Raw genomic sequence first — 20,341 nt, 5'->3', positions numbered from 1 at the left:
GCGATTCTCCTCCTCAGCCTCCCGAGTAGCTGGGACTACAGGTGCCCGCTACCATGCCCAGCTAATTTTTGTATTTTTAGTAGAGACGAGGTTTCACCATGTTGGCCAGGCTGGTCTCAAACTCTTGACCTCGTGATCCGCCCGCTTCGGCATCCCAAAGTGCTGGGATTTCAGGCGTGAACCATCACACCCAGCTGCCTTCTTATTCTCTTAATGATGTAATTTGATGACCTGAAATTTTGTTTTGTTTTGTTTTTTTCTTTTTCTTTTTTTTGAAACAGAGTGTCAGCTCTGTTGCCCAGGCTGGAGTGCAGTGGCATGATCATAGCTCACCACAGCCTCGACCTCCCAGACTCAAGTAATCCTCCCACCTCAGCCCCTGAGTAGCTGGGACTACAGGTGTACCACCAAGCCCAGCGAATTCTTTTTGTTTTTTGTAGAGACAGAGCCTCACTATCTTGCCCAGGCTGGTCTCCAACTCCTGGGCTCATGCAATCCTCCCACTTAAGCCTCCTGAAGTGCTGGGATTACAGATATGAGCCACTGCACCCGGCCTATGGTTAGGTTTTGTGTTGTTTTACTTAAGAAATCTTGCGGCTGGGTGCGGTGACTCAAGCCTGTAATCCTAGCACTTTGGGAAGCTGAGGTGGGCGGATTGCCTGAGTTCAGGAGTTTGAGACCAGCCTGGCCAACATGGTGAAACCCCGTCTCTACTAAAAATACAAAAAATAGCTGGGTGTGGGGGCAGATGCCTGTAATCCCCGCTACTCAGGAGGTTGAGGTAGGAGAATCATTTGAACCTGGGAGACGGAGGTTGCAGTGAGCCGAGATAGCACCAGTGCACTCCACTCTGGGCGACAGAGCGAGACTCAGTCTTAAAAAAAAGAAAAGAAAAGAAAAGAAAGAAATCTTGCTTACTCAAAGGTCAGAAATTTTTTCTTCTGTAAGATATTGCTATGAAAGATATTGCTTTACTTTTCATATTTAGGTCCTGGGTTCATTGCAAATTAAGTTTGGTATATCAGACATAAGGTGGAGAATGACTGTTCTTTTTTTTTTTCACTTAGGGATGTTGGATTGACCCAGCACCAGTAACTAAAAACAACATCCTTTCTCCTCTTAACTGCAGGGGCACTTTTGTCATTAATTAGGTGACCACATATGTGTGGGCCTGTTTCTGGGCCCTATTCTGTTTCATCTGTCTATCCTTGCACCTTTAAAATAAGTCTTGATATTTGATCATGTAAGTCCTGAGGAAGAGGGTTTTTGTTTTTTTTTCAATTGGAGATATTTGAGCAAGGATCCAGTTGAGCGTGAGGAGTTGAATAAAAAAGAGAGAGAAGCCAGGCATGGTGGCTCATGCTTTTAATCCCAGCTACCTGGGAGGCTGAGGTGGGAGGATGGCTTGAGCCCAGGAGTTCAAGTCCAGCTTCAACCGGGGGTTGAGCAAGATCCTGTCTCAATATTAGAAAGAGGTCATGCAGTGACTCATGCCTGTAATCCCAGCACTTTGGGAGGCCGAGGCGGGCACATCACTTGTGGTCAGGAGTTCGAGACCAGCCTGCCCACATGGTGAAACCTCATTTCTACTAAAAATACAAAAATTAGCTGGGCATGGTGGTGGGCACCTATAATCCCAGCTACTCGGGAGGCCGAGGCAGGAAAATCACTTGAGCTAGGAGACAGAGGTTGCAGTGAGCTGAGATCGCACCACTGCACTCCAGCCTGGGCGACAGAGTAAGATTCCGTCTCAAAAAAAAAACAAAAGAGAGAGAGAGAGGGAGAAGATAATCTACACTTTAAGGTTTCTTAGAAGACGGTAGGAACTGGGATCCAGGTGTTTGGGGAAGGACTGGCCCTAGGTACTCATCCGCTAATTCATTCAACATTGATGTGTCAGATAGAACATTTACGTGCCAGACACAAGTATACAGCAGTTCTGGGATAGAGGAGGTCCTCGTTCTCATGGAGCTCCCATTCTAGTATTGAGAGAAAGGTAATAAACAAGTAAACAGCTAACTCAGGCAGCAGTAAATGTCATGAAGAATAGGAACAGGATATTGTGATAGAGAGTAATGGAAGACTGCCCTAACTGGGAGTTAAGATTTGAAGATGGAGCCAGCCTTTATGAGCAGAGTGAAGAGCATCCCAGACATAGGGAACACACAATGCAAAGGCCCTTGGAGTAGTGAGAGCTTGTAGTGCTTGTGGGAAAAACAAAAGACCAGTGTAGAGCTGGGCGCAGTGGCTCACGCCTGTAATCCCAGCAGTTTGGGAGGCTGACGTGAGCAGATCACCTGAGGTTAGGAGTCCGAGACCAGCCTGACCAGCATGGAGAAACCCCGTCTCTACTAAAAGTACAAAATTAGGCCGGGCGCGGTGGCTCACGCTTGTAATCCCAGCACTTTGGGAGGCCGAGGCGGGCGGATCACGAGGTCAGGAGATCAAGACCACGGTGAAACCCCGTCTCTACTAAAAAAATACAAAAAAAAATTAGCCGGGCGTGGTGGCGGGCGCCTGTAGTCCCAGCTACTCGGAGAGGCTGAGGCAGGAGAATGGCATGAACCCGGGAGGCGGAGCTTGCAGTGAGCCGGATTGCGCCACTGCATTCCAGCCTGGGCGACAGAGCAAGACTCTGTTTCAAAAAAAATAAATAAATAAAAAATAAAATAAAATAAAATAAAAGTACAAAATTAGCCGGGCATGGTGGGGCATGCCTGTAATCCCAGCTACTCAGGAGGCTGAGGCAGGAGAATCGTTTGGATCTGGGAGGCGGAGGTTGCGGTGAGCTGAGATCGCACCATTGCACTCCAGCCTGGGCAATAAGAGTGAAACTCCATCTCAAACAAACAAACAAAACAAACAAACAAAAAATACCAGTGTAGGGGAACACAGTAGGAAAGGGGGTGAGGAGCAGGGTAACTAAATGATATCAGAGAGGTAGAAAACAGACTTGCCCAGGGAGGGTATCCTTTAGGGTTGGGCTGAATGTGAATTTTTACATGCATGTGAGTTGGGTAGATTACTTGTGGGTGGTGGGACTGTGGGTATGTGCTGGAGAAGGGGGGATTCATTTTGTCTCCTTTTTGAAGCTGCTCTCATACCTGCCCTTTCTCCCTGCAGCCTCCTGAATGATGCCAGCCCAGTATGCTCTAACCTCCAGCCTGGTTCTCCTGGTGCTGCTGAGCACAGCCAGAGCAGGCCCCTTCTCTTCACGGTCCAATGTGACACTGCCAGCCCCCCGGCCCCCTCCCCAGCCAGGGGGCCGCACAGTGGGGGCCGGAGGGGGAAGCCCCTCTTCTCAGCTTTACGAGCACACAGTGGAAGGAGGGGAGAAGCAGGTGATATTCACCCACCGCATTAACCTGCCCCCTTCCACTGGCTGTGGCTGTCCCCCAGGCACTGAGCCCCCAGTTCCTGCTTCAGAGGTGCAGGCCCTGAGGGTCCGGCTAGAGATCCTGGAGGAGTTGGTGAAGGGGCTCAAGGAACAGTGCACTGGGGGATGTTGTCCTGCCTCTGCCCAGGCTGGCACAGGTGAGCAGGTGATCACAGAAGAGGGTGGAGAGGTGGGTTAGGGTGGGGTGGGCATTGCTAGTCCATAAAGGTCCTTGGTATGAATTAGAAGAAGGCACTCCTTCCTCACCCTTGAGGTGTGGATGCAACTCAGAACACAACTTGGAGAGCAGAGCTGGGCTACATGTCAACCAAAGCATATGCAAGGGCCCTGAGAGGCTGCATACATTACACATATTAGCAACTGGGAGCAGACATGGCCTTATGAGATGAGGCTGGCCTGGCTAGGGGCCTGCACATAGGAGCACTATATAGGCTCAGCCTCTCTCCCAGGAGAGAGACTGAGACCTGCCTCTCCCTCCTACTCCAGGTCAGACAGATGTACGGACCCTCTGCAGTCTCCATGGTGTGTTTGATCTGAGCCGCTGCACCTGTTCCTGTGAGCCAGGCTGGGCTGGGCCCACCTGCTCAGACCCCACAGATGCTGAGATCCCTCCCTCCTCCCCACCCTCAGCCTCGGGGTCCTGCCCAGATGACTGCAATGATCAGGGTCGCTGTGTCCGCGGTCGTTGCGTGTGCTTTCCCGGCTACACTGGCCCCAGCTGTGGCTGGCCATCCTGTCCTGGGGACTGCCAAGGCCGTGGGCGCTGCGTGCAGGGCGTGTGCGTGTGCCGGGCAGGCTTCTCAGGCCCCGACTGCAGCCAGCGCTCCTGCCCTCGGGGTTGCAGCCAGAGGGGACGCTGTGAGGATGGGCGCTGCGTGTGTGACCCAGGCTACACTGGCGAGGACTGTGGGGTGAGGAGCTGCCCTCGCAGTTGCAGTCAGAGGGGGCGCTGTGAGAATGGGCGCTGCGTGTGCAACCCCGGCTACACTGGCGAGGACTGTGGAGTGAGGAGCTGCCCTCGGGGCTGCAGCCAGCGGGGACGCTGCGAGGACGGGCGCTGCGTGTGTGACCCCGGCTACACTGGCGAGGACTGTGGTACGCGGAGCTGCCCCTGGGACTGTGGCGAGGGCGGGCGCTGCGTGGACGGCCGCTGCGTGTGCTGGCCCGGGTACACAGGCGAGGACTGCAGCACGCGGACATGTCCGAGGGACTGCCGGGGCCGCGGGCGCTGCGAGGACGGCGAATGCATTTGCGACACGGGCTACAGCGGGGACGACTGCGGCGTGCGCAGCTGCCCTGGCGACTGCAACCAAAGGGGCCGCTGCGAGGACGGCCGCTGCGTGTGCTGGCCGGGGTACACTGGACCCGATTGCGGCTCGCGCGCCTGCCCACGCGACTGTAGAGGTCGCGGGCGCTGCGAGAACGGCGTGTGTGTTTGCAACGCGGGCTACAGCGGCGAGGACTGCGGTGTGCGCAGCTGTCCCGGGGACTGTCGTGGCCGAGGCCGCTGTGAGAGTGGCCGCTGCGTGTGTTGGCCGGGGTACACAGGCCGGGACTGCGGCACGCGCGCCTGTCCTGGCGACTGCCGCGGGCGCGGGCGCTGCGTGGATGGCCGCTGCGTGTGCAACCCGGGCTTCACCGGTGAGGACTGTGGGAGCCGTCGCTGTCCCGGGGACTGCCGTGGGCACGGCCGTTGCGAGGATGGCGTGTGCGTGTGTGATGCAGGCTACTCAGGGGAAGACTGCAGCACGCGCAGCTGCCCCGGGGGCTGCCAAGGCCGCGGCCAGTGCCTAGATGGGCGGTGTGTGTGCGAGGACGGCTACTCTGGCGAGGATTGCGGTGTGAGGCAGTGCCCGAATGACTGCAGCCAGCACGGCGTGTGCCAGGACGGTGTGTGCATCTGTTGGGAAGGCTACATTGGTGAGGACTGCAGCATCCGCACCTGCCCCTCCAACTGCCACGGGAGGGGCCGCTGTGAGGAAGGGCGCTGCCTGTGCAACCCAGGCTACACTGGCCCCACCTGTGCCACCCGCATGTGCCCAGCTGACTGCTGGGGACGTGGGCGCTGTGTGCAGGGAGTGTGCCTGTGCCACGTGGGCTATGGCGGTGAGGACTGCGGGCAGGAAGAGCCTCCAGCCAGCGCCTGCCCTGGAGGCTGCGGGCCCCGGGAACTGTGCCGGGCAGGCCAGTGTGTGTGTGTAGAGGGCTTCCGAGGCCCTGACTGTGCCATCCAGACATGCCCAGGGGACTGCCGTGGCCGAGGAGAGTGTCACGATGGCAGCTGTGTCTGCAAAGATGGGTATGCTGGCGAAGACTGCGGGGAAGGTGAGCAGGCAGACTTCCCCAGTGTACTCTGAGACTGTGATTCTGTGAACAGGAGCCATAGGGAAGACCTGAGCCTGAGGAAGAGTTGAGGGAGAGCAAGTCATTCTGAGGAGCCAGTGCCCACCAGGGGCAGCAGAACCACAGGGGCGGGGCTTGCCAGTGGGCAGGACTGGCCCTCAGATCTCTGAGGAGCAAGTTGGGGCCCATTTAGTTGCATTTAGAGAGATTCTGTGCTCCTGAAGATGGAGGGAAGGTGAAGGCGATCCAAGCCCTGTTCAGCCCTCTGTCAGCTATTCTCCATTAGCAGAGAGGAGTGGGAGCTGGGATGGGCCTCTTGGATGTCCCTGAGTAAAAGGGGCTGCGGGTGGGGGTGGTTGCCTTGTGCTAACCAGCTTTCCCTACCCCATTCTCTTGGGCAGAGGTGCCAACCATTGAGGGCATGAGGATGCATCTCTTGGAGGAGACAACAGTTCGGACAGAGTGGACCCCAGCTCCTGGCCCTGTGGATGCCTATGAAATTCAGTTCATCCCTACGGTGAGAGAGATGCCAAGCTCCAGGAGGGGACTGAGTGGGCAGGACAAGGGGGCAGGGCTCACCTCCTGGAGGAAGTTCCAGGTAATCATTGGTTGAGTCCAGATGGCTGGGTACCTGAAGCTGCTGTAAAGGCTTTCTTAGCCTGCTTGACACTGGGCACTGAGGCCTCTGCAGCATCTCCAGCAAGCATTGGTCCCACACAGTTGGAACACCTGGTAACAGAGAGCTCAATACTTCCTGAGGCTGTCCAGTCCATTGTTGGTCATCACTGTTAGCTGTTATCGTTGTTGCGGAATCCGTCTGCCCCTATTCTAGCACCCGTCCGTTGGCCCTAGCTGGGTATTTGTCAGCAGCTGGAATGTTTTTTGCTTTCCCTGTGTCCTACACCACAGGCCTTCAGGTATTTGGAGACACCAGCCTGATGTCTTCATTCCTCAGGCAAAACCTCCCAGTTTCTTCGCCCCTTTTCCCTAAGTCTTTGTTCTCTGAATCCTTTACCTTCCTGTGATTCTTGCTTTTTTCACGTGCCCCCAAAATGTGGGGGCAGAGAGGCCCACTGACTTACTCTGAATTTACGGACACTTTTCTCAGAGCTGGCATATATCAACTTGTAGTCACACAAGCGGGCAGCTGTTTTGGTCATATTTGGTTTTATAAGTAACTTTTAATTATAAAAGTAATATAGGCCCAGTGCAGAAAACTTAGAAAATACAGATTAGCAGGGAAAAAAGATGGAAGGAAAGAAGATAACATTCAATTATATACACTTTTTTTTTTTTCACCTAAATATAGGCCTTTGCATTTGGCCCTGTTCAATGCTATCTTTTTTGGTTTGGGCCAAGCTGTCTAGGCTGTTGCAATAATTTTGAGTCTGTGAACTTCATCTCCCACCTCCTTGTCATCAGCACATGCAAACCAGTTTTTTCTCTGTCTCTCTCCAACTTGCTCTTTTTTTTTTTTTTGAGACAGAGAGTCTTGCTCTGTGGCCCAGGCTCGAGTGCAGTGGTGCCATCTCAGCTCACTGCAACCTCTGCATCCCAGGCTTAGGTCATCCTCTTACCTCAGCCTCCCAAGTAGCTGGGACTACAGGTGTGCACCACCTTAGCCTGCTAATGTTTGTATTTTTAGTAGAGACGGGGTTTCTCCATGTTGCATACCCAGGCTGGTCCTGAACTCCTGGGCTCAAGTGATCTGCCCACCTCAGCCTCCCAAAGTGCTGGGATTACAGGCATGAGCCACTACTCCCGGCCATCCAACTTGCTCTTAAAACATTAGAGGGAACACCCTAAGGACAAAGCCTTGTGATCACTCATTTGGGGCCTCCCTTTGTGCAGACTGGGCTTTTAAGATATGGTCGTTTCCCCAGCTCCAAATCTTCTGACATTTCTACCATCCAACTCATGTTTTCCTGCATCATCCCACAAATGCCGTATGGGGTGTGGGCCATGTCACCCTCATCTTCATCAGCTTAGCCAGGACTCTGTAAAAATAAACAACTCCCTGGGCCTAAAGCCTCAGAAGGCACTAGGACAGAAGGGGACAGCTCAGAGGAACTGTCATCCTCACTCCACTTTGCTTTGTCTTGTCATTATGCTCCTCAGGCCAGCCCCCTACCATGTTCTGCCTCTCCTCACTCTCCAGCCAAAGCAGAAGCAGAAATCCCAACTTTGTGGTGCAACCAAGATAGCTTGAATTTTTTCTTCTGTTTAAACATCTTTTTTTGTTGTTGTTATAAAAATACTTTAATCACGAGACACGAATTTGGCAACTAGAGAAAAGAAAAACAATTTCTGGCTGCTCCTCACTAAAACAAGCAAGGCTAACATTTTAAAGTGTTTCTCCCACTCTCTTCTTCTCTGTATATATTATTTACATAGCTCTAATCTTGAAAGGGTGGGACTTTGAAAAGGAAGTTTCTTAAGAAACTTCAGGGAAAGAATTAAAATAAACACTTGAGATAAGAGGAGGTTTTAGGGCAGCAGTTGTCTCCTGCTCTGAGTAAATAAATACAAACCGATCGCTGGTGTTGTCAAGGGCACCGCTTTCCAGTTGAAGCCCTAGACTTTCTCCCTCACTCAGAGCCGGGGTGGTGGTGCCAGGTTGGCCTGTGCCAGGCTTCACCATGTTCTTAGCTCATCCATTCTGCTCTCGGTATGGGCGTCTGTCACATTCTGGGTCTTCTCTGAGCCTGGGTGTGGAAAACACTCCTGTAAAATTGGTCCCCAGACACTCCTCTTGGGCCTGGGCTACCGACCCTCAGACCATGCTTTCTGCTGTCTGTAGCTGGTCCCTGGCATCGTACCTTCTGCCTTGGCAAGTGCCGTCTATTTCTTTTCTTTTCTTTTTTTTTTTTTTTTGAGACAGAGTTTCGCTCTTGTTGCTCAGGCTGGAGTGCAATGGCGCAATCTCGGCTCACTGCAACCTCTGCTTCCCAGGTTCAAACGATTCTCCTGCCTCAGCCTCCCAAGTAGCTGGGATTACAGACACCTACCACAATGCCCAGCTACCCTCTGTCCGTTTCTGTGGGCACAGAGTATATTCAGTAGCTGTCTGTCCTCTGGCTGCTGCTGTCATCCTAGAAGCCTATCTCTACCTCTTCCCTTCCCTCTTCCCAGAAGCACTTCTCTCTCAAAGCCCAAACTCTGCTATTCCAGATCAAGGGACATACCTAGTTATTGGAATTATTTTTCAGAATGCAGAAGAAGAAAGTTTCTCCTCTCCCTGTATATGTGGCATTGTTACTCTGACTCAGTGGTTCTCAAAGTGTGTTCCCTGGACCTGCAGCATCAGCATCACCTGGGAGTATGTTAGGCAGCAAATTGTCGGACTCCCCCACCAGATCTACTGAGTCAGAAAGTCTGGGCACAGAGCCCAGTAACCTGCATTGCAACAAGCCCTCCAGGTGATTCTGATGCCCCTCCAGCCTGAGGCCCACTAAGTGAAGGCATGTTGCTATTTTGCAAAGTGCTAGCCCCACTATGAATGTGAGAGAAAGCATGGGGAAACTGAGGGAGATGAGTTCCTGAATGAGAAAGAGGTTCAGATATTCCTTGTCTGGGTGTGTTCTGCAGCCTGGAAACCAGGGCTAGGCTAAGTATTCACTGGGACTCAAAACCTCGCAGCCTCAGAGAAGTTTTTGCTTGGGTGTAGTCTAAAAACAGCGATGAGGGTGAGATAAGCTCCAAGGACCAGCCAAGGTAGAGTTCATCTGGAGCCACGAGGTTAATATTGAGATCAAGTCTAAAACTTCCCAAGAACAAAATCAGTGAAGCAGGCCAGGCGCAGTGGCTCCTGTAATCCCAGCACTTTGGGAGACCAAAGTGGGTGGATCATCTGAGGTCAGGAGTTTGAGAACAGCCTGACCAACATAGTGAAACCCCATCTCTACTAAAAATACAAAATTAGCTGGGCATGGTGGTGTATGCCTGTAATCCCAGCTAGTTGGGAGGCTGAGGCAGGAGAATCCCTTGAATCTGGGAGGCGGAGGTTGCAGTGAGCTGAGATCGTGCCATTGCACTCCAGCCTGGGCGACAAGAGCGAAATTCCATCTCAAAAAAAAAAATCAGTGAAGCAGCCAAGCTTTACCAAGGGGCAGAGCCAGCTACCAGTATCTGTTTAGAAAGCCTGCTTCAGGGCCAGGTGTGGTGGCTCACGCCTGTAATCCCAGCACTTTGGGAGGCCGAGGTGGGTGGATCACCTGAGGTCGGGAGTTCGAGACCAGCCTGACCAACATGGAGAAACCCCGTCTCTACTAAAAATACAAAATTAGCCAGACGTGGTGGCACATGCCTGTAATCCCAGCTACTCGGGAGGCTGAGGCAGGAGAATCGCTTGAACCTGGGAGGCAGAGCTTGCGATGAGCTGAGATCGCGCCATTGCACTCCAGCCTGGGCAACAAGAGCAAAACTCCCTCTCAAAAAAAGAAAAAAGAAAGCCTGCTTCAGATCAGTAAGATGGTGCTAGGAGACGTAGGATACATGGGTTAGGTTGATGGACTTTCAGGGGACTGTTCCCAGATGGATCTCAGGAGGAACCAAGAAGTGTCTAAAGGATATATATAGGTTGGTCTTATGGGAGAAGGAGAACTCTGGAGATAGGCTTGCCTCACTGAAAGAACCAGACATTATTGGGGAGCATCCAAGGTGTGTGTGTTGCGGCTGTGGGGATGGGGTGGGTGTGGATAAAGAGAAAGAGAGAGACATACACACACAGAGAGAAAATGAACAAATAAATTCTGGGAAGGGTAAGGATTTCATGGGTCTTGAGTTGAGGCCAACCCAAGGCTTCCTAGGCTGGGGTATTCTAAGGCAGGGTGAATAGGAGAGGGCTGGAGGTCCTATGTGCCCAGGAAAACTTTTCAACCCAGAAAACTGACAAAGCTTTACCTCATCCTCAACCCAGAAATCTCTACGTGGCCTTCTCATCTGGTTTTATACTTTGGTATTTACTATGTTGATTTCCCCACAGTTCTCTTGGTTTAGGAGAGTACCTTTTGAAATTTCCAATCCTACTTGGCTGAATGGAGGTGTCCCCATCACGGCCAACATAGCTAGGCAGAACAGAGCATCCTTAGCGGCTGTCCTAGCTGGACAGCACGGCGAAATGTGGGGCTGTTAGAATGCTCACAGATGTCCAGTTCCTTCTGTTTCCCCAGTGGTGGGCACTCCAGGAGACCCTGCCTGGAGCACGGTCCAGTAGATTTCCTTTGGGGGCACCACACATAATCATAATTCCTTAAATGTACACTTGTAGGAGTGTTGCTTTCTCACAAGCATTTGCTAAGCATAGAGATTGTTGTAAGTATCTCATATATTCAAGATGTGGCCATACGTTTAGCTATTAGAGTCTCAGCTACCTGAGGACAGGGACCATATATTTTATTTTTGTGTCTCCAATGCCCAGCATGATGCCAGGTACAAAATCAACAATCAGGAAACATATTTGTGGAACTTTGAGCAAGTGGTTCTTGTTTTGAGGAGCCTACAACCGGGGTGAAGAGACAAGAAAAGTCCCTCAAGGGAAAGGTTGTGATGCGGGTCCCACTCTTATTACACAGCTATGAGCAGGCATCTACCGGGAAGTTCAGGGTGAGGCAGACCCTTTAAGGAGAAGGTGCAACTTGAAGGGGCATCCTTGATCTACTTCACGTGTTCTGACAGGACCGAGCTTAGGAATAGGATCCTCCTGCCCAGGTAGTCAGAGTTGCCAGGGCAAAGCCGGAGGGAGAGTCCTGGTGCATGTTGGGTGGAATTCTGGCAGATGAACACGGGGTGCCCATGAGAGGGGACTCTGGCAGATAAACAGGGGGTGCCCATGAGAGGGGACTCTGGGATCACACTGCCGGGGCCTAAATTCTTGCCATTTTCTTGGTGTTGGTGACCTTGGCAAGATACTTGTCCTTCTGTGTCTCAGTTTCCTTATCCGTAAAATGGGACTAATAGGACCTGTTTCGTAGGGTTGTTGTGAGAATTAAGTGAGTTCATGTATGTACATCACCTAGAACAGTGGCTCACAAGGAGTTAGTGCTCTCAGCATGTTTGCTCCCCAGCTTGTACAGGGTCAAGTTCCACACAGTCCCATGTTGACACTGTTTAGAATTGGAGAAAGAAGAGATAAGGGGGATTGAGCAGCAGAGGCGAGAGTGCCAGCCCCTGAGCCACCTGGTGCTCTCTCTCACAGACAGAGGGGGCGAGCCCCCCATTCACAGCACGGGTTCCAAGCTCTGCCTCAGCCTATGACCAGAGAGGACTGGCCCCTGGACAGGAGTACCAGGTCACTGTCCGAGCCCTTCGAGGGACCAGCTGGGGCCTTCCTGCCTCCAAGACCATCACCACCAGTGAGAGCTGCGGCTGTGGGGAGGGGCGTCCTGAGTGGAGATCTGGACTGGAGAGGGAATCTGCCCTCCGGGAGGGCAGAAGGAAGGGGCTGGGTGGGGGCTAGGCTCTTGGAAGGAAAGATGATGACTGAAGAATCAGACACTCGCCTGAGCCCTCCTTCTCTTTAACCTGGCTAGTGATCGATGGGCCCCAGGACCTCCGAGTGGTGGCTGTGACGCCAACAACTCTGGAGCTTGGCTGGCTGCGTCCCCAGGCCGAGGTGGACCGATTTGTGGTGTCCTACGTCAGTGCCGGCAACCAGAGGGTGCGGCTGGAAGTGCCCCCTGAAGCAGACGGGACGCTGCTGACTGACCTGATGCCAGGCGTAGAATATGTGGTGACTGTCACAGCGGAGCGGGGCCGGGCAGTCAGCTACCCAGCTTCTGTCAGGGCCAACACAGGTATGGCTGGCCAGGGGTTAGGGAAGGGCCCTGGTTTCCCAGCCTTGGATCCTCCTCCTCAGGAGCCCAGGCTCAGGGCTCACGGGCTCCTCTGAATGCATCTGGCAGGTGTGTGGCAGTCTCGAGGCACCTGCTGGAGGCCTTGCTCTGTCCTGAGGCCGCTGGGGAGACAGAGCCCTCAGATGCCTGGAGTCCTGTAGGAAGGTTGCAGGTTAGCCTATGAAAGGAATGGCCCCAGGGAGAGAAGTGAATAGGAGATGCTGCCTGATCCAGTCAGTTAAAGGAGGTTCTTATTTAAACTTAGGTACCGGGACAGGCCTTGTGCTGATAGATCTTGTGGGACTGGAATTAGGCAGACTAGAGATCATCAGTCCTGTTGACTTTAGGATTGGGATTGCTGGGAGGTGGGTCTCACAGCAGTGATTTTCCACTAAACCTCGAGGTTTCTTAACAGATACCTGGATATTTTTCTTTTCCTGTGACAGGGGGACACCCACCTCGCTGTAGCTCACGTTCTCTTCCCCGACTCCCCTTTCTCTCCTTCAGCTACAGGGCCCCACCCACGGGCTTCTCTCTTCTTTCCAGGGCACCAACAGTGGTGGGCTTGGAGGGGAATGGGGGGGCTCCGGGACACTGACCGATTTCCCTCCGTTCTCTTTCCAGGTGGAGCTGGGGAACAGGGAAGAGGCCTCTGGCTCTGGTGGGAGGGATTGAGGGAGGGGCTGCCGCGGGAAGGAGTGCGGGGAGGGAGCTGCCACTGAACCTGTTCTCCCCTTTTTCGCCCCTGGCAGCACCAGGCCACTACAGTTACCCGGAAGTGCGCCCCTCAGCCCCACCCCCCAAGCCCCGGCCCCGGCCAGCCCCAGCCCCGCGGCCCCCACGGCCCCCTCGGCCCTCGAGGCCCGCAGAGGAAGGGGAGGAGGAGTCCCCGCCCAGGCCAAGCCTGTCCCAGCCCCCACGGCGGCCTTGGGGCAACCTGACGGCCGAGCTGAGCCGTTTCCGCGGCACGGTGCAGGACCTGGAGCGCCACCTGCGGGCTCACGGCTACCCACTGCGGGCCAACCAGACTTACACGTCGGTGGCGCGCCACATCCATGAATACTTGCAGCGGCGTCTGTTGGCCACCGCCCCCGCCGGCTCCCCCGCACCCCCGCCCCGCCACCCCCGCCCCACCGCCAGCCCTGACCCCGGCACCAGGAAACGGGACTCCAACCAGGGAATCTTCGGCCTCTCGCCTGAAGGCGTCGACCGGGTGGCTGCGCCCCGCCACCCCAAGCCAGAGGTGCTGGGCAGTTCCGCCGATGGCGCGCTTCTCGTGTCTCTCGACGGGCTCCGCGGCCAGTTCGAGCGCGTGGTGCTGCGGTGGCGGCCTCAACCGCCTGCAGAGGGCCCCGGCGGTGAGCTGACTGTGCCGGGCACCACGCGCACCGTCAGCCTGCCCGACCTCAGGCCCGGCACCACCTACCACGTGGAGGTCCACGGGGTGCGGGCGGGGCAGACCTCCAAGTCCTACGCCTTCATCACCACCACAGGTAGCGTGGGCTGGGGCCACGGGACACCCATCCCTTGTCCAGCCTCACCTGCCGTTGGAGCCTGCATTCGTGAATTCCTCCCACTGCCACCCCCCCAGCGCACCCTTCTACCTTCAGGCCCTACCTGGCCCGGGCTCCAGGGGGCCCCCAGGACAAAGCACGAGTCCATTGTCCCTAGAAGACGTCCCCACCCCAGGGTCCTGGCATGCATCCTGTGAATGCCTAAGGTCAAGGCAGCCCCCTCTTTGGGGTTTCCCGGGACACTTCCAGGATTGTTATTTTAGGCAATAGAGGGTGATGTGGTTGGGGCGCCTGCAAAGATTCACTGGAGCAGTTTGAGTGGGCTGGGAATTGAAAACAGTGATTCCCGTTCAGACTCACTGTGGTGAGAGTGGCTGAAGACTGTGGTTAGTGGTTACTGTTTTCCACAATTTGGCCTTAACCTTGAAGGGACACATCAGAACTGCGTTGGGGTGGCCGGGGTGCCATCAGGCAGCAATTGTATATTGGGGAGGTGAAACCACTGCTTCTTGAGCTGGCTTTTCAGACCCCCTGGCTCACTTTATGCTGGTCTCTCCCACAGGAACGATGTCTGGGCTTGGGGAAAGGGCACCCTGTGGCTGCTGTGGGGAGGGTGGTGGACCTCTTCTTCCCCCATAGGGCCCAGATGCCACCTGACCTGGATGTCGACCCCCACAGCCTCTCTCTCTTCCCTCTGCCCACTCTCCTCTTGCATCCTCCCTCTCTAACACCACTGTCTTTCTTCCAGGCTTCTCACTGCAGCACTAATGGAAGCCACCTGACCACTACCCAGTGGGGGGGATGTATGTGGGGAGGGACATGGAAGTCTGCAGGGGCTGGAGGTCATGGAAGCCTTGTGGGGTGAGGGATAGCAGGCTTTATTTTACTTATTACCTGCCTGAAGCACAGGCCCGTCTGCTCAGGAATGTGGTAGATGGGGGTGTTTAGAGGACTGGCTGACCTTTGGGAGGAGGGAGGGGCCCAGGTGATGGAACCAGAAGTAGAAGAGGGGACGGCCCCAAGGCTCTTAGAGGTTGGAGGGCAGAACCTGGGTACTGGGGATTCCTTTCTAGTTCTCATACTGGACTCTCCTCTTTTTCTCACCCTACCCCTTCCCAGGGTCCTCACCCTCGGGCCTCTTGGGGACTACCGATGAGCCTCCTCCCTCAGGCCCCTCAACGACGCAAGGGGCCCAGGCTCCTCTCCTGCAGCAGCGCCCCCAGGAGCTGGGAGAGTTGAGGGTGCTGGGCAGAGATGAGACAGGGCGCCTCCATGTGGTCTGGACCGCCCAGCCTGACACCTTTGCCCACTTCCAACTGCGCCTGCGGGTGCCCGAGGGGCCAGGGGCACATGAGGAAGTGCTGCCAGGGGACATCCGCCAGGCTCTGGTGCCTCCACCCCCTCCTGGAACCCCGTATGAGCTGTCACTTCGTGGGGTCCCTCCTGGGGGCAAGCCCTCTGACCCCATCATCTACCAAGGCATTATGGGTACATCTTGGACTCTGCTCAGATCAATATCCTGAGATTAGGGGAGGAGCTGGGGCTATTGGGACTTCAGAGGTAGGATGGATATTGAGGGGCCAGTGAAGGGCAGCGCTGATGTTTGGGGCTGGATAGAGGAGAAAAGGAGAGAAAACGAATTGCAGGTTCAGCGGGAAGATGGATCGAGGGGGATCTTAAAACAATGATGAAGATAGGTGGGAAGAGGGGAAAGAGGCAGAGGTAAAAAGGCCGAGGGTGGGACAGAGATTCCAGGAGAGAGGCTGAAGGTCCCTGGCCCTCCACCTGCAACTTTCCTTGCCCTGTCCCCTGCCCCCACTCTTCAGTTGCTCCTCTGCCCTTCCCTGCCCTGTAAATCTTTCAGGATGGGCATGGGAAGGCCTCCGGACACTGACCCTCAGCCCCCAACACCTCGTCCCTGGGAGCCTGGTTTGCAGTGGACAGCAGTCCATGGTCCCATCAGCCAGTTTCTGCTGGGGGTGAAGGCTCCTTGGGGCAGGGGGCTCCACAGCCATCAGGACTTCAGACATGGATGAGGTTTGCAGGACCAGTGAAAGACAGGTCCTGGGGTACCTGGCTTTCACATCACCTCTTTGTTCCTCTCTGTGGGACCAGGGTGGCTGACTCATCCCCCGGCTCCAGGTCAAGCTCACCACTGGGAGAGAGGGTGGTAAGAGAGATAGCAGCTCAGATGGGCAGAGGAGCCTTCAGACTGCTTTGATGCTGCAGCAGGGAGGCTTGAAACTCTCATTCAGAACTGGGGGGACCTGAAACCCCCGCAAAGATCCTGGTGTGCAGAGAGACCAAGACCTTGTGAGGGATGGAGAAACTGTCACAGGGGAAGGAGCAGAGATTGAGAGAGAAATGCCCCTCTTCCAGGAGAGCTAGTCACTGAGGGGTGGGGAGATAGAGTCTTCCAGGGAGGGATCTATCCAGGATGGAGTGAGGTGGGCAGGGGAGAGGGAAGGAGACACAGACAAGAGAACGGCTGAGTCCACTATGCTTTGCTTTTGCCTCTCAAACTCCAGACAAGGATGAGGAGAAGCCTGGGAAGTCCTCAGGCCCACCACGCCTGGGTGAGCTGACAGTGACAGACAGGACCTCCGACTCCTTGCTTCTGCGCTGGACAGTCCCCGAGGGCGAGTTTGACTCCTTTGTGATCCAGTACAAGGACAGGGACGGGCAGCCCCAGGTGGTGCCCGTGGAGGGACCCCAGCGCTCGGCCGTCATCACCTCCCTGGATCCTGGCCGCAAGTACAAATTTGTCCTGTACGGGTTCGTTGGCAAGAAGAGGCATGGTCCCCTGGTGGCTGAAGCCAAGATGTGTGAGTGACAGCAGTAACACCCTGCCCTCAGTACTACCCTGAAGGAGGTTTTCTCAGTGCTTTGGGAACCTGCTTTGGGAGCTCCGGGAAGGCTTCCTGGAGGCAGTGGTGCATGAGCTGAATTCTGAAGGGAAAGTAGTGGTGGGACAGGCACAGAGTTTGAGAAGCTCAGTGCAGCCTGAGGGAGTCATGGTGAGTGAGGTGGGGAGAGTATGGCCAGTAAGAGAATCACTGTCAGTCAGTTTCCTCTGGCTGGAGAACAGGGCATGTGGGGAGTGCCAAAGGGCCTGGTCTCAGGGCTTCCTGTGCTGTGCTCAGGGGCTTGGGCCTCATTTGACAGCTCCTAGAGGGCCTCTGAAGGGTAAAGTGGGAGAGTGACGAGACTAGATATTTATCTTGCAAATAGCCCGGTGGCTGCTGAGACTAGCTGGAGAAGTGAGTTAAGAGCTGGTAAGGGCTAGCAGGGTTGATCCTGCCTATAATCCCAGCACCTTGGGAGGCCAAGGCAGGAGGATCGCTTGAGGCTAGGAGTTTGAGACCAGCCTGACAACATAGTGAGACCCCGCATCTCTACTACAACAAAATATATTAGCCAGGTGTGGTGGTGCGTGCCTGTAGTCCCAGCTACTTGAAAGGCTGAGGTGGAAGGATCGCTTGAGCCCAGGAGACCAAGGCTGCAGTGAGCCATGATTGTGCCACTGTACTCCAGCCTGGGTGCTATCCACACTCTGCACAGAGCAACACCCTGTCTCAAAAAAAAAAAAAATGATGATGATGGGTCAGCTGGGATGGTGGCAGTGGGGCTGGATGGAGGAGGCGAAGGAAAGCAAGGTGTACCAGGCAGCCCCCAGGGTTCTGGATGAGACAGTCCCATTCCCTGGGGCAGGGAGCAGCAGAGGTGGGGAACAACGCCTTAGATAAACTTAGATCAATACCTAAGGGACACTTACATAAATACCTTTTGTGCATTTATTGAGAGTCAGTTGTGATCAAGGTGTTCTCTAAGTGGATCATCACACCCCATAAAGCACACCTGGGAGGCAGGCCTACTTTATAGGTCAGGAGAATTGAGGCACCAGAGTAGTAGTGTGGGGTTGGGGAAGAGACAGGGCCACTGGAACCCTGGGGACAGCCTACACTCACAGCGGAGGCAGAGGAAGAACAGCCCACAGGGTAGCTTGAGGAGTGACTTGCAGGGAGGGGCAGAACCAGGGAGGGTGCTGTCCTGGACTCCAGGAAGGAGGGTACGGTTGGACTTGTCAGATTCTGGAACGGTGATTCAAGGGCTACAGTGTCCACAGAATTTAGCAATGGCAAGGCCACCACTAGCCTCCATGAGAGCTGCTGCTTGGTGGAGGGGTGAAGCTGGATCGGGAGGGTGGTGGAGGTGAGGACATGGCTACAATCAGTGTAGACATCACTTTCTGGAATCTGGGCTGGGAATGAGAGCAAAGAGGGAAGATGGAGGCTAGAGAGCGATGCACACAGAATGGGGGTGGGGAGGGGTATGACAGTAGCTTGTTGAAATGCTGATGGCACAGCTGCTGGGGAGTGAAGGGTCAGTGCTGCAGGCGAGGGAGTCCATCCATGGGTCAAAGTTCCCAAAGAGGAGGAGAGGCCTGCAGCATAGATGAGGGAGGCTGTCCCACATTAAAACGCTTCAAGGATTGTGCTCTCCTCTCTTGGAGAAGAAGCCAGCTGTGGTTAGGCTTGGAAGCAGTGGAGGTTGTACTGGGAAGATTTCCCTGGCTATGGAGATGTGAAAGGGCCTGGCTGGGCTCCCCTCTTTCTGAAGCTCCCTGCTGCTCGGGTTTGTGGTTGGAGGCAGAGCCACACTAGTCCACGCAGTGCTTCCATGCCGTTTGAAAGAAGGCACCCGTTCCTTTAAGTGGACACCACTCCTCACCAGGGCACACAGCTCAGCAAGCAGAGTGCTGGCTGGATTTCAGTCCCTCTGTACTCCCTCAGCAAATGCACTTTTGTGCAGTGAACAACCTGCACAGCCTCACACAGCATTCCTATGTGGGATTTGGCTTCCCTGTTCTCCTTGGACCTAAGTCCCTCCCTTCTCTCTACCCGCTCTTCCTAGTGCCTCAGAGTGACCCAAGTCCAGGGACTCCACCCCGCCTGGGAAACCTGTGGGTGACAGACCCTACCCCAGATTCACTGCACCTCTCCTGGACTGTCCCTGAGGGCCAGTTCGACACCTTCATGGTCCAGTACAGGGACAGGGATGGACGGCCCCAGGTGGTACCTGTGGAAGGGCCCGAGCGTTCATTTGTTGTCTCCTCACTGGACCCTGACCACAAGTACAGATTCACTCTGTTTGGAATCGCGAACAAGAAGCGGTATGGCCCCCTCACGGCCAATGGCACCACTGGTGAGTAGCAGCTGCCTCAGCCCCCATGTGACCCCTTCTCAGCCCCATGCACACTTGCCTTCAGCCCGAAACCAGCTGGGGTCCCCCAGCAAGACAGCTGACTCCAGCTTCCTGGCCCTGCTCCAGGGCTGAGGGGCAGCCAGACTCCCCCTCACTGCTGGGCCCCTTCCATCCCAAGCAGCAGCTCCCCGAGGCCCAGAAGGTGTGTCATACCCTGGCTGTGTCAGGCTTCCCAGAAGTTTAGCACTCGAATTAATGGACTAGTGACCCCCCACCCCCCGTAGGTGTGACATCCCGTCCAAACCCCATGCCCCAGTCCCAGGCTGCCAGTTCAGCACCTGGCTGGATCTTCTTGTTTACAGCTCCAGAGAGGAAAGAGGAGCCCCCCCGCCCTGAGTTCCTGGAGCAGCCCCTCCTGGGGGAACTGACAGTGACCGGCGTGACCCCAGACTCCTTGCGCCTCTCATGGACGGTGGCCCAGGGCCCCTTCGACTCGTTCATGGTCCAGTACAAGGATGCACAGGGGCAGCCCCAGGCAGTGCCTGTTGCGGGGGATGAGAATGAGGTTACGGTCCCCGGCCTGGATCCCGACCGGAAGTATAAGATGAACCTCTACGGGCTTCGTGGCAGGCAGCGTGTGGGGCCTGAGTCTGTGGTGGCCAAGACTGGTGAGTCATGGCTGCCAGGCCTCCCTCCCTTGCTAGCCCCATCCTGTGAGCGGGACTTGGCTGGGGCTCCTTCCAGCCTCCCTCCATCTTCGCCTTCTCAGCTCATTTTGCCAAAGCCTCCACCCACTTCGTCCCACACCGCTCTCCTGTCCTCTGCATGCCAGGTCCCCCTCATCCAGCCTTCACCTCCTCATCTCTTCCTCAGCCTCACTTCTTCATCTCCAAGGGCAGGTCCTATTTTCCCCCATTCCAAGCACCTGGACTCATCCTTCCACCTGGGGCTATCCTCCCCACAGATGTCCTCACCATTCGGTCACTGAGTTCTCACCCCGCAGTTTTTACTGGGCTCCTTCATGGTCTGGTTTGGGCCATGGTCACTTC

At 55.1% G+C, this 20,341-nt stretch overlaps 1 protein-coding gene across 3 annotated transcripts in view; it reads left to right on the top strand.

Moving 5' to 3' along the window:
- Positions 1-20,341, top strand: part of TNXB (tenascin XB) — a 75,078-nt gene that overhangs the window by 14,906 nt on the left and 39,831 nt on the right. For 2 of the 3 annotated variants that reach the window (XM_030802531.1, XM_030802530.1), the window contains exons 1-9: positions 3,132-3,534; positions 3,884-5,722; positions 6,142-6,257; positions 11,937-12,093; positions 12,271-12,534; positions 15,207-15,575; positions 16,616-16,912; positions 19,002-19,292; positions 19,655-19,960. In XM_030802531.1, the coding sequence (XP_030658391.1) occupies positions 3,132-3,534; positions 3,884-5,722; positions 6,142-6,257; positions 11,937-12,093; positions 12,271-12,534; positions 15,207-15,575; positions 16,616-16,912; positions 19,002-19,292; positions 19,655-19,960 (4,042 nt within the window). Of the gene's footprint in view, positions 1-3,123; positions 3,559-3,883; positions 5,723-6,141; positions 6,258-11,936; positions 12,094-12,270; positions 12,535-15,206; positions 15,576-16,615; positions 16,913-19,001; positions 19,293-19,654; positions 19,961-20,341 lie in introns of those variants that run through there. The other variant, XM_030802529.1, reaches the window with a different exon arrangement.

Source organism: Nomascus leucogenys, chromosome 22a, assembly GCF_006542625.1.
Source record: "Nomascus leucogenys isolate Asia chromosome 22a, Asia_NLE_v1, whole genome shotgun sequence".
Lineage (NCBI taxonomy): Eukaryota > Metazoa > Chordata > Mammalia > Primates > Hylobatidae > Nomascus > Nomascus leucogenys.
This window is presented reverse-complemented; position numbering and strand designations above follow the sequence as displayed.